Source organism: Primulina huaijiensis, chromosome 13, assembly GCF_012295235.1.
Source record: "Primulina huaijiensis isolate GDHJ02 chromosome 13, ASM1229523v2, whole genome shotgun sequence".
Taxonomy (NCBI): domain Eukaryota; kingdom Viridiplantae; phylum Streptophyta; class Magnoliopsida; order Lamiales; family Gesneriaceae; genus Primulina; species Primulina huaijiensis.
The window spans coordinates 1170083-1183942 of record NC_133318.1 but is presented as its reverse complement, the minus strand read 5'-3'; the positions used below and the strand labels follow the sequence as shown (position 1 = coordinate 1183942).

At 35.6% G+C, this 13860-nt stretch overlaps 3 protein-coding genes, 1 long non-coding RNA gene and 1 pseudogene across 5 annotated transcripts; 2 read left to right on the top strand and 3 right to left on the bottom strand.

The window, feature by feature from the left end:
- Positions 1 to 1132: 1132 nt before the first annotated feature.
- Positions 1133 to 2342, top strand: LOC140991469 (dynein light chain 1, cytoplasmic-like). The gene is made up of 2 exons (XM_073461432.1): positions 1133 to 1314; positions 1542 to 2342. Exons 1-2 carry the CDS (start codon positions 1177 to 1179, stop codon positions 1695 to 1697), a joined length of 294 nt encoding a protein of 97 aa, XP_073317533.1. The 5' UTR covers positions 1133 to 1176; the 3' UTR covers positions 1698 to 2342.
- LOC140991468 (hydroxyphenylpyruvate reductase) lies at positions 2310 to 4718 on the bottom strand. Its single transcript, XM_073461431.1, has 2 exons — positions 4168 to 4718; positions 2310 to 2942 (listed from the first exon to the last, which is right to left on the bottom strand). Exons 1-2 carry the CDS (start codon positions 4588 to 4590, stop codon positions 2424 to 2426), a joined length of 942 nt encoding a protein of 313 aa, XP_073317532.1. The 5' UTR covers positions 4591 to 4718; the 3' UTR covers positions 2310 to 2423.
- On the bottom strand, positions 2949 to 4100 carry LOC140991470 (uncharacterized). The gene is made up of 3 exons (XR_012177917.1): positions 4042 to 4100; positions 3285 to 4000; positions 2949 to 3218 (listed from the first exon to the last, which is right to left on the bottom strand). It is a non-coding gene; the product is annotated as an uncharacterized lncRNA (long non-coding RNA).
- Positions 4719 to 5061: 343 nt separating the features above from the next.
- Positions 5062 to 7848, top strand: LOC140991061 (rop guanine nucleotide exchange factor 12). 2 transcript variants are annotated; one of them, XM_073460968.1, is made up of 7 exons: positions 5062 to 5609; positions 5705 to 5821; positions 6043 to 6197; positions 6279 to 6353; positions 6460 to 6723; positions 6816 to 7136; positions 7238 to 7848. In XM_073460968.1, the coding sequence occupies exons 1-7, from the start codon at positions 5303 to 5305 to the stop codon at positions 7652 to 7654; spliced, it is 1656 nt and encodes a 551-aa protein (XP_073317069.1). In that variant the 5' UTR covers positions 5062 to 5302; the 3' UTR covers positions 7655 to 7848. The 2 variants fall into 2 exon arrangements, with proteins under 2 accessions (XP_073317069.1, XP_073317070.1); XM_073460969.1 differs by having other exon boundaries at positions 5434 to 5620.
- Positions 7577 to 13435, bottom strand: LOC140991813 (photosystem I reaction center subunit VI, chloroplastic-like; annotated as a pseudogene).
- Positions 13436 to 13860: the final 425 nt, after the last annotated feature.

The following is a 13860-nucleotide window of genomic DNA, read 5'->3' as shown; positions in this document are numbered from 1 at the left end:
CAAGGAATTTTAGTTAGCTTTTTGTAACATTTTGGCAAGAAAACGACAATTAAAATTCAGGCAAACATATGGTTGAATGATTTTAGGCCTCACCAGCTTTATCCTAAACAGAGTTTATCCTCATAAAATAGAAATATGGACGCCGTTGCCCTACAGGGAAGTCCAAAAGTGAATCAAAAATATTTTTCTCGTTTGATTCCAAACAAGAGAATATTTTATTTATAGGCGCCCCACACTGAAAATTTATAAATTGAATGAATAGGAAGTTTTAGGTGTATTTAGTTTTATTTTTTAAAAAAAAATAAAATTGGATAACAAAAATCTTTTGAAATAAGGCAAAAACTTGTGTGATACGGTCGCACGAGTCGTATTTTGTGAGACAAATATCTTATTTGGGTCATCAATGAAAAAGTATTACTTTTTATTGTGAATATCGGTAAGGTTAACCCGTCTCACAGATAAAGATTCGTGAGACCAAATCACAAGAGACCTACTCATAATTAAAAAGTTTGGACCTTTTTCTCTTTAAATATCAAGAAAATCTATTTCATCATTGAATTGGGACTTTAAAATTATTTATATTTTTAAGTCCATTAGTGGCATATCTGATATCAACCTTAATTATAATAATAATAATAATAATATATATTAGTAACTTATATGCATGTGATGTTTGCTTCTACGATAAACTTTTCTTAACAATTATTGTTGGAGTTAAGTTAATATTTGGATATTATTGAAATAAAATATAAAATGTTATAATCAAATAATGATATTTGAAGTTGAGATAATCCATCCTTATCTCAGATTCGTGATTAGTACAACCCAAGAAATTTAATATTTTAATAATTAGTATATTTTTTTGGGTGAAAATAATAATAATAATTATTAAAACTACGGAATTTGATCACTTGTGTGTGTATATATATATAAGTGGCAAAGGCTAAGAAGGCACCAAATAACTCCTCAACACATGGAGGACTCGACGTACATTAACGTGTAAGCATTCTAATATCTATCCTTTTCTTGGCAGAAAACAGAACCAAATTCTCCTTTCGAGTACCTCAAGCTTTCATATTTAGCATATATATATATAAAAAAAAAAAAAAAAAAAAAAAAAAAAAAAAAAAAAAAAAGAAAGAGGGATTTTGTCGGTTTAATCGAATAAATTCAAAGATGTTGGAAGGAAAAGCTTTGATAGAGGACACAGATATGCCATTGAAGATGCAGATTCAAGCCATGGCTTCTGCTTCCCGAGCTTTGGATCTTTATGATGTTTTGGACTGCGAATCCCTCGCTGCCCATATCAAGAAGGTGGCAAATTCTGTTTTTTCTTGTTAGTTTTCTTGCCATTAACTAACCTTATCCGAGTTTTCAAGAAGCCCTTTTATGTATTATATGTTTAGTCTCTTTGGAGTAAAAAGTTGGTGCCGAAACGGGATATTTGGTTATTTAGACTCAACCAACCTGAAAATGACCGTCCCTATGTATTAAATGACTCGTGGCGAAACTAATCAATATAATTTGCATTGGGGGTGCAGGAGTTTGATAAAAGATACGGGAATGGATGGCAGTGCGTGGTGGGATCCAACTTTGGCTGTTTTTTCACACACACAAAAGGGAGTTTCATATATTTTACAGTAGAAACCCTCAATTTCCTCATCTTCAAAGGTGCCTCTTCAAGGCCTTCTTGCTAAAGATGTAAGATATGTATCGGAAAAAGATGGGGTGATTGCTGAGGTTCTTCTGTTCACTTTCTAATTTTGTAAATGGTGGGTATACAAGTTTCTTGTGTTATAAATCATATATTAACACATAATCAGTGACTGAATACATAGACGAGATTTGAAAGTCACGAAACAAAGTCATTTTTGTAAGCTGATGCAAGAATTCTGGTAATGGAACAAGACGAGATAGAGTCACCGCAATTAATGTGCTCAAGAGTTGTCGAGAAACGCCGTGCCATTCCAAGAAACAAAGCCTCCGGAAGATCACTCTCGAAGCTTACTTAAATCATTTTGGAGCTTCTATATATAGAAGAATATTACTAATCTTGTCTCCATATATGTTAAAACATGATCTGTTTACTAAAATAGCATGGTACAATAGGTTACATTGAAAAATGTTACTGAAAGGTTAAAAGTTTAGATGCCTTGAGATATAGATATAAATTTAGTGCAAATAATCTTAGAATTAATTGGAAAATATTTTAAAATTCATGTATCATTTATTTACGTATGCATGTGGAATTGCGATCGTCAATATGCATTATGATTTAGCCAAGTAAATAAGCTCAGCAACACGGAAAATTTAGGAAATTCTTCCCTTCATATGAAATAGTTGGCAAAATTCAGGAGCAAATTTCAAATGCAGAGATATCCAGTATTCGATGTATTCACAGTTTTCATACCGTACAAACATTGTCAAACGACCTGAGTCAACAGCCGCTTCTTGGCGAAATGAGCTTCCAAATTCCCAAGAACAAGGTCAGCCATGGCCTTCCGTGTTTCCACTGTGGCACTCCCTACATGAGGCAAAAGGACGACATTTTTCAGGCCAAAGAGCTCTTCCGGAACGTGGGGTTCCTTTTCGAATACATCAAGTCCAGCACCACCCAGACGGCCCTCCACAAGAGCTGAGACCAATTCAGCTTCATCAACATGTGGGCCTCTTGCAATATTGATGAGAACTCCCTTAGGGCCTAATGCATTCATCACTTCTCGATTGACAACATGAATCGTTTCGGAAGTCAGTGCACATGCCACGACTAGGATGTCACAGTTTGAAGCCAAGTCAACAACAGTAGAATAGTATTTGTAGTCTTCATTTGGTTTCTTGGATCTTGAGTAATAACTAATGGGGCAATCAAAGGCCTCCGCTCTCTTGGCAATTGCCAACCCGATTCTGCCCAATCCTATAATGCCCACTCTCTTGCCACTGAACTACAAGAAGGAAAAAAGGGGGAATAAAAAGAGTAAAGGAGACGATACAAAATAATTCAAGAACAATACTTCGCACATCGTACTCGTGTCCTGGAGCACCAAACATAAATTCGACTTCAAATACCAAAAGATGAGTATTTAACAAAAATTTAAGCACATATTACCCCTCTCAAAATGGTGCACCCCACCTATTGTCTTTACCCGTCCAGGTCTCTGGTCCAGTGGAGCTGGTGCAAAGAATGATAAATATCGCTTTTCTAATTATATACAGCAAACCTAACAAAGAAATTTGCTGTATATAATTAGAAAAGCGATATTTATCATTCTTTGCACCAGCTCCACTAACAAAGAAATTTGAAGACATTGCTAGACAACGTAACAGTCAGGGACCAAGGAATGGAAAATTTGAAATTGTTCACCACAAGAAGGCATTAGCATTCTTCTACATAAATACACTGAAATGGGAATGGGAGAGCAGGATAGTTCTCTAAACATGAAAAACAGGGAAGGCAAAATAAATGATGGAACGTCTTGACATTCGTATGCCAGTCTGCAGCCTACCAGGTCTATAAGTATGAGCTAATTCTGGAGGTTGAGGGGAAGCACCTCCAAATAGATGGAGCTACCATGGGAATGAGTTGGGCTCCACAATGAAAACGCAAGTTTGAATACACTGATGATGGATCATGGTTAGCTGGAAGGAGATGGAAGAAAAATGGAAAGAATATATAGGGCCATCTCTTCTAGGTGTTTCTTGCTCCCCTACCCAGCCCTGGATTTAAAAGATAAATTCCAGTCGGCAGTAAGTAACCTAATGCATGCGAAAATTATAAGAAATTAAGATTGGCAATGGGGAAGCTCCCATTGGTCTACGCCATTCAATCCACCTTTGATGATACACTGATAATATAAAATACGAAAGATTGAAACTTGGTCATTAATCATAAAATCTTCAAGATTACATGAAGATCATCCAACAATGATATCAACAGCATTTACCATTAAAAAGTGCTCTATCTGTGCTTTGAATAAGCTATACGATGCGCAATATTTCTAATCTAAAGGAAGAGAGAGAGAGAGAGAGAGAGAGAGAGACAACCTTTACCCTCTCACGAGTTCAAAAAACTCAGTGAACCATTGTCTCAATTGTCACTAAATCACCATAAAATCGATATCAGAGATTCCCCATATCAAAAATTCAAACTAAAAAGGTAAACCAGCATACCCTAGTAGTCAACTTGAAGTCACCAAATTTCCAGCCTCCAGCCCTCACATGTTTATCACACTCACAAATTCTCCTCAAGACCGCCAGCATCAATCCGATCGCCAGATCGGCCACGTCATCCGTCAGCACATCAGGAGTGTTGGTAACCCTAATCCCCTTCTCCCTGCACTTGTTCAGATCAATCTTATCCAATCCCACGCTGAAACTCGAAACTATCTCCAGCTTCGGCAACGCGTCAATCAGATCCGCGTCGGCACCGGCGGAGGCGTTCCCGACAACCGCGCGGATGGAATCGGAGTTCTGAGCCAGGAAATCGCGTGGCCGAGGCTGAGTCCAGTACCGGAAGAGATTGAAACGCCTGTCCAGCTCTTGCTCCAAGTAATTGTTCGCTGGACAAATTAACAGAACTCCGATCCCCTCCATTTAATGAACACGGCGTCAACGGAAGGTGAGGTTGGCTTCGAGTGGTGGAGAAACAGAGGTGAGAAATTTATCTTTGTTTATATATAGAGAATGAGAATGGGAGCGCGAGTGCGACAGATGGACGGCTGCGATGCGTCTCAACTCGCCTATTTGGCCAAAATCGTTACAAGGAATCTGCGCAGCTCCTTTGACCAAAATTCTTTAATCTTTAATACCATCAATTTATTTATTTGATTTTTTAAAATTTTAATTTATATCTTAATCGAGTAAATCACGTTGAAATACAAATATAATATCTACTCGATCAACTCAAAGAACATTTAAAATACAAACATAAGTATAAATTGTATTAAATTTAAAATGATTAACAGCCATACAAATTTCTCTCTATTTCATTCTCTGACATCATGCACCTCACGTTCCTCCAAGATTCCATATTTTGTTTACAAACCAAGGCGAATAATAACTGTAATGAAAGATTAATTATAAACCAGACACATAACATAGTCTCTAAGTTTTCATTTTCTCTCATCTGCAACTGCAAAACAAATCATCTTCCTTCTCTTTCCATTGAAGAAATCCTTGGAAAGGGAGAGAAAAATAATAATCTTGTCAATATCTTTCCCTCTCCATTCGTCTCATATGAGTTTTTCTCCCATTTCCATTGTATAATACCTTGTATCTAGTCTCGAATCATTTCGAAAGTTTTAAAATGGTTCGAGCCCTGGAAGAAGAACGAGAAATTTACAAATTCAGGCTAGGATATTTCAAGGGAATGCACGAAAATGAGGGGAGAAAGACCCGGAGTTCAATCCTCGAAAGCGATAATTCATTATCACCCGTTGATCAGGACAGGGTGACATCAAGAAGTCATGCTTCCATTCCTTTGAACGATCATCAGCCTTTGGATCAACAGCTTAAGATCGGATGTGCTCTTAATAGGACCGAGAATATCACGTCCAGATTGTCCATGGATGGAAGTGCAGCCAATTCTAATGCTAGAGACAGGCAACATTCAGGCAAGAAACCGGTGAAGAAATGATCTTTCATTTTCTTGAGTTATTTTCATTTCATTTTGCTTTTTTTAAGCCTTTTTTAAATGTATGATTTTTAGATATGGAACTTATGAAGGAGAAATTTACAAAGTTGCTTCTGGGAGAGGATATGTCTGGTGGGGGAAAAGGTGTTTCATCTGCTCTGGCTCTGTCAAATGCTATCACAAATCTTGCAGGTAGATCAGCTTTTTCATTATATATAACCAAAAAATACATCATATAAAGCATTTTGCATGATGCTTAAATTTAGGTTTTTCTTTACTTTGTTCTGTTATCATATTTTGAGAAAAAGAATTTGAAGACTTGAAGAACATCGGATTCTTTGAGCTTCAACGTTATGTTTGTTTAGCGATTTCAGATGTTAAAATTTCATCTTTTTTGCCCTCTATTAATGCAGCTTCTGCTTTTGGAGAACAAAAAAGATTAGAGCCAATGGCAGTGGAGACCAAAGCAAGATGGAGAAAAGAGATTGATTGGCTGTTATCTGTCACAGACCACATTGTTGAATTTGTCCCTTCAAACCAAAAATCCAAAGATGGAACCAACATGGAGGTACGACTTCTCTACTCCTCCTTCAGATTAATAAAGCTCGTGTTTGATCGATATTTAACAAGAGTTCGTGTACTTCGTTAGATAATGGTGACGAATCAGAGAACTGATCTCCACATGAACATTCCGGCGTTACGAAAACTAGACGCAATGCTCCTTGTAAGGGAAACATGTCATTTTTTTTTAATTCTTGGTTTTTGGTTAAAGTCAAAAGGGTTCATTTCATTCGACAATGCTCATGTGTTTTCCGATCTTTGGCCAAAAGGATTGTCTGGAGAACTTCAAAGATCAAAATGAGTTCTACTACACATCAAAGAACGATGATGATTCTGATAAAGCTAGACAAGAAGATAAATGGTGGATTCCAACGCCTAAAGTTCCACCAAACGGATTGTCCGAAGTTACAAGGAAATGGCTGCAGTTTCAGAAGGATTCTGTGAACCAAGTGCTCAAAGCAGCTATGGCTATCAATGCTCAGGTCTTATCTGAAATGGAGATTCCTGAAAGTTACATCGAGTCTCTCCCTAAGGTACAATGAACTCGATAGAGTATTGATCCCATGTTCTAGAATTGTTTTCATTTCCGAGCTCTGACAGTCTATTGTCGACTTTATTACCACAGAATGGGAGAGCGAGCCTTGGAGACTCGATATACAAAAGCATCACAGACGAACACTTTGATCCCAATAGCCTTCTCTCAACTCTAGACTTGTCCTCAGAACACAAGATTCTTGACCTTAAAAATAAGATTGAGGCATCGGTAGTGATATGGAAAAGGAAGATGAATGCTAAAGACAGCAAATCTTCTTGGGGTTCAGCTGTGAGCATGGAGAAGAGGGAGCTTTTCGAAGATAGAGCGAAGACTATTCTTCTGATCTTGAAGCATCGATTTCCCGGGACTCCTCAATCTGGTTTAGACATCAGCAAGATCCAATTCAACAGAGTACACAATTTCAATTTACTGGAGAATAAGAGATATTTTTTTATATGCTGGGATCGTATCCTCAATTTTTAGGCTAAACTCGAACCTTTTTGATGTCTCAGGATGTGGGGCATGCAATCTTGGAAAGCTATTCGAGAATCATAGAGAGCCTAGCCTTCACAGTGATATCAAGAATAGACGATGTAATGCATGCCGACTCTCTCGCAAGAAACCCTGACGCAGAACTCGAAAGGTGCCCTTTAAAAGATCACTCAGTCCAAGAGAAATTCCCTAATGCTCAGGAAGAATTAGAGAAGTTGAATTCGTCGGAAGCACCATCGTCAATGACACTGTCGGATTTCATGGGGTGGAATATGGATCAAGGAGAGACAGAAACGAGAAAAGATTCTACCGATAGGATTCCCAGAGATGCTGATTCAGACAACCTCTGCAAACCGATAAACACAAACAAGAAAGTCTCCTACATAGAACGGCTAGAGAATCTAGGCGGTTCAAGGAGCCCACGTGCACGACACTAGCACAATTCCATCGCAGAAAATTTAGCAAGAACCTAAGCCTGGATGTACATACCAAATGGTCATATCTTAGAGTTACTTATCAGAGTTATACATGTATGTATCTAGCTTCTATTGAAACAGGGATGCCTTTTAGATATATACGGGATTTCCCATAATTAAAATGACTTCCCCGTATTGTAGTAGTTCCGAGTCAATTGTACTCAGAACATTTCTGCTATTTTACTAGTCGAATGATTCAACAATGAATAACAGGGTTAAATAACTCGATAGTCCTTATGCTAACGAAATATTTTTAACACAATACATCAAGCACGATAAAATGTGAAAGAAATAAGCACAGATGCGGAGCTAGGACTTCGATTCTGCCACGGAGCCCGGGTTTGGGAGGAAGTTGAGGACCTTTAACGATCGGTAGAACGTCCCCGGTAGCTTGGTAGCTCACAAAAGCAAGCATATAGCCTGTGGCAGAGCCACATGGTAAGACAAAGTCCGGGTGACCCAATTGTTTTTAAAAAAATTTATACTTAAATTTTTTATAATTTTCGATTAATATGATATTAGCCCGGATAGATCAATTTCTAGGGTTTAAAATTTTAACTCAAGTAGAGCTATATTTCTGGTTCCGCCATTGCGTAGAGCCACCTCTCAGTGTCAAGAACTTGAGCAATAAGCCTCTCTTTGTGAATGGAGCAACAAATGTCTCGAAGAATTTGCTCTGCATTTATGAAGTTTAGCATAAAAATTCCCGTTTGTTGTTTTAATTATGATAATCCTTCCGTCTCAATATATATATATATTTATTATATTAAAATATTTATTAAATAATAAAAATTTTCACTTTTCCAACTTTTTTTTCATTAACTTTCTTAAAGAGCGTGAAAACATGTATGACCCCAATATATGGGATATGGGAAAGAAGAAGTATATTCTATATTAATACCTGAAGGGAGTTCTATGGCGAAGGTGCGTCGGATCCATACAAGTCCCGTTGGCCTGTGGTGTTGCCAATATATCATCCAAATCGAAAGTACACACTTTTGTCACATACTTTGCAACCACTATTTGTTGGTCAACATGAAGAAAACAATCTGCAATAGAGAATAAAAAGAAGTTTAGGGAAAAACTCGGGTTTGAGGCGTATTATGAATACTTTCCTTTAAGGTTTTATTTGCTCTCACTTCTCAAAGTTTGCTAATGAGTTTTGACAGCAAATTACCCCCAAAATACAACAAACCCTTCAATACAATAATGTAGCAATCATATTGTATTGAAGAACATATATTTATAGATAGACAAGAATTGCAATGGAGAGTTGTGTAATTTCATGAATCAATGTGTCTTTCCATGAATGTCTTTCCATGAATTATGCATCCATTAACAATGCAACTTTTAGTAAATAATTGATATAGATGCATTTTTGAATCAAATGATACAATCGAGAGACACAATGATACAACCCAAAAGTTGTTAGAGTTGGTTTGACAATTTTATGCTTTAATATTGCTTCAATTACAATCTCTTACAAACCCCCACTAGATTGTAATATTTTCTCGATATTACTTCTGATAAGTTCACACATACAAGAAGGTATCTCTCGATTTTAACATTCAATTAGTGAAGTACTTCAAAGTATTTTGCAAGACGATAGTGAGCATGTGCTTTGAACTTCGTCTCTTGAGCAAATACCGGAAATACATCACATATGAACTATCTCAGATTTCAAATATGTTCAGAACATTTAGCACTATTATGGCCTTGTGCTTGATCTTGGATTCATGAACATTTACAATACTAAACCACAGTCTTGTTAGAAACGGCACCATTTCTTATGTTCAATAGGTGAAGTTTCAAATTATATCTCTAGTTAATTAAGACTTGAACTTCATTAAGAGTACCATGTACTCAACCTCAACCGCATAGCTATTTACACCAAGCATCCTAGAAGGGATTAATAAATTTCTTGGTGTCAATCGATCACATAACAATGAATTGTTCTTACCCATTTAACTATGGAATAGCGGTATAATTATTACATGGTTGGGTTACCATCACTGGTGATTCTTTCAAAAGGTTTCAGTCTCATTCCACTAGATGTTTCCTTGACTAAGTCTCTCGAAAGACTCTTTGTTAAGAGATCTGCTAGATTTTTATTGGTCCTAACATAAACCACATTGATAACACCATTTGTTATCAATTGTTTCACATATTCATGTCTCAAGCTAATATGTCTAGACTTTCCGTTATAGACTTTGTTATAAGCTCTAGACAATGTAGCTTCACTATCACAATATAAAGAAATCGATGACATCGGTTGTGGCCACAACTCAATATCATATAACAGATTTCTCAGCCATTCTGCTTCTTTTCTTGCAGCAGCTAGTGCCATAAACTCACTTTCCATTGTTGAGTGAGTTATACATGTTAGTTTCTTGGAAGCTCAAGATACCGCACCTCCTGCAATTGTAAAAATCCAGCCAGTTGTGGATTTATTTTCGCCAACATTAGTTATCCAACTGACATCCAAGTATCCTTTTAGTACCGTAGGATAATCATTATAATGCAAACTCATATTTATAGTTCTTTTAAGATAATCAAGTATTCTCTCAATTGCATTCCAATGATCAACACTTGGGTTACTCGTGAATTTTGACATTTTGCATACTGCAAATGCTATGTCTGGCCTTGTACAATGTGTAGCGTACATCAAGCTACCAATCACACTAGCATATTCTAGTTGTGCTACTGCTCGACCTGAATTCTCTGGTAATTTCATACTAGTATCGTACGAGGTATTAGCTTCTTTAAATTTTAAATGATTGAATTTAAGAAACATCTTCTCAACATGATGAGATTGACATAACGAGTAACCCCACTAATATTTATCGCTTTTATACCTAAGATATTATCTACCTCACCAAGATTTTTCATCTTGAAATGTGAAATCAGATACTTCTTAGTATCTTTTACCCCTTGCATATTAGTCCCAAAGATAAGCAAGTCATCAACATATAAACATAAAATAACACCAAAATCACTTGTAAAATTTGAATATATACATTTATCGGCGTTATTGAGTCTATAACCATGAGATAAAATAAAGGAATCAAACTTCTCATGCCACTGTTTTGGAGCTTGTTTTAATTCATTAAGCGACTTGACTAACTTGCAGACCTTCTTTTCATTTCCAGGTAATATAAACCCTTCAGGTTGCTCCATATATATTTTTTCATTTAAATTACCATTTAGAAATGCTGTCTTCACATCCATTTGGTGTATATGCAACTTATAAATATAAGCTATGGCAAACAACACTCTTATGAATGTTAGTCTAGCTACATGAGCATACGTATCAAAATAGTCTATATCATGTATTTATTTAAAACCCTTAGCTACTAATCTAGCCTTCAAGGTTTGTATAGACCCGTCAGAATTGTACTTTCTCCTAAATACCCATTTATTGCTTATTGGTTTAGATCCCAAAAGAAGGTCAACCAAAATCCAAGTTTGGTCAGACATTATTGAATCCATTTCATCATTTATTGCCTCTATCCAAAAGGAGGCATCTCTTGATGACATGGCTTCAGTAAATGTCTTTGGATCTTCTTCGATATTAAAAAATAAAGGAAGTTTATTAAGTACACTATTTCTATCTATTTCATCCAAAAAAATTAAAGATTGAGATGAAATAAATTCTGACCCTAGATTCTTTTATCTCCTTTCACATTGACTTCTCCTTGGTTCGACAGATTTCATAGACTCTTTCCTTCTATTGTGAATAGATGTACCATGAATATTTTCATATAGTTGATGATTAATAAATTCCAAGCCATCGGTAAAATGAAAGCTGAATTTATTTTTTATAAATTCAACATCCCTCGATTCCACAATTACATTAGAATCAAGATTCAGCAATCTATATGCTTCGGAATTTTCAACATATCTCACAAATACACTTTTAATTCCTCTTGCACCTAACTTTGATAAAAGGCCAAACAACCCCGTACATGTAGTTATTTGGCAAGTTAGCATTAAGAAGCATGGAATTAATCATATCCGTATAAATTCTATTTTTTCCTTCGGCCAAACCATTTTGTTAAGGAGAATATGGTGCTCTCTTTTGGTGAATAATATCATGCTCTTCACAAAAGGCATCAAACTCATTTGAAAAAATATTCACCACCTCTATCACTTCGAACAATTTTAATCTTTTTGTCCTTTTGATTTTCAACTTCAACCTTGAATAATTTAAACTTATCAAAGGCTTCATCTTTTGTTCTAATCAAACTATACATAGGTATACCTAGAACAATCGTCAATAAAAAAGTGATAAAATATCTTTTTCCTCCTCTAGTCAAAATGCCATTATATTCGCAAATATCAGTATGAATGACATTTAATATTTGTAGTGTTTCGTCCAGCCTTTGGAAATGGTTTCTTAGTCATTTTTGCTTGTATACAAATTTCACACTTATCAAATTTTGTATCTTTACAATTAATTAAACCATGTTTAGACATATATTTTCAAGATCTAAAATTTAAGTGTGCTAAACGAGCATGCCAAATATCAAAAGAGTCAACGAGATAAACAGAATTCATAGTTTAATTAATATCATTGATACTATACATTCCATAACATAGGTAACATTTTCCTACAAAAGACCCATTCTTAGATACGATACATGTATTGCCCTCAAGTACAACCTTCAATCCATGCTTACACATGAGGCTAGCAGATACAAGATTTTTTCTAATGTCAGGAATATGATAGACGTTCTTTAAAGTCATTTTCTTTCCAGATGAAAATTCAATTTGCACTGTTCCTTTTTCCAGCAACCACTGCTGCATTATTATTCCCCATGAGAAATGTTTGCTCTTGCTTTTCAATTTTCTATGGTGAGAATAATTTCTTCTCATTGCAAACATGAATGGTAGCACCTGAATCAATCCACCAATCATTGGACTTTGTTGCACCCATGTTGGTTTCGGTAATCATGTCAATTTCTATTTCCGAAATCATATTACAAATATATTCATGTTGATTTTCAACAACATTGTCTTTATTGACATTGACCTCTTTTCTTCTACCTGCAGTCACTTTGTCTATGACCTTTCTTTCCACAATTAAAACATTTTCCAAAGAACTTTTTCTGGCCATTTCCCGACTTCTGAAATTTTTACCATTGTTTATCTTGAAATTCTTTTCGAACTTACTTGCTTCAGCAACATTAAATTTAGAGGATTCATGGATATTTCCCTTAGAGTCACGAGATCTAGTCTCCTCTTCGATCCTCAAATGCTTTTGCAAATCCTCCAAAGTTATGTCATTTCTCAATCAGTATAGTTTTCTTTAAGCTCCTAAAATTTCCTCAGATTCTTGATCCCGAGTTGTTTCATTTCATGAATGAATGTGTCTTTCCATTAATGAATGTGTCTTTCCATGAATTATACATCCATTAACAATGCAACTTTTAGTAAATAATTGATATAGATGCATCTTGAAATCAAATGATACAACCCAAAAGTTGTGAGAGTTGGTTTGACACTTTTATACTTTAATATTGCTTCAATTACAATCTCTTACACTATTAAGAGAATAACAATAATTATGTATTATTAGATCATTCAATTACAGACATTTTTATATCATGACAAATGCAATAAATTTGGAAGATTGAAAATTAACCTGTTGAATTTAAAACGAGATTGCCGAGAGAGCTTCCGGCGAGGCCATTGGCCGCGGTGGGGTGGGCCGACCGCGACAAAGGTTGCGATGGATGCCATTTCTCAATTAGTATAGTTTTCTTTAAGCTCCTAAAATTTCCTCAGATTCTTGATCCCCTGAATTAGTGTTTGGAGTTGGTTGATTTTCTCGGCCTGCCACGTGGACAACAATTTATCTTAGCCTCGTGAGATCATGCCACGTGGGATCATAGTTGGATAAGTATATCACTATAACATTTAAACCCTCTAAAATTTTAAAAATCGAGAAACTCTAAAAAAAAAAAATCACTTACAAATGAAATTTACAAATGAAATAAATGTGATAGCAAGGGAGGATCAGTGGCCAAAATATTCAAATAATTTTTAGTATCAACATTGACCCTTGAAGTAGCATTGTTTGGTGTTATTAATCCATTGGTGGTTAAAAAATTTAAATTAAATACTGGGTTTTTTTGGTTAAATTTATAAATACTCAAAACAAATTC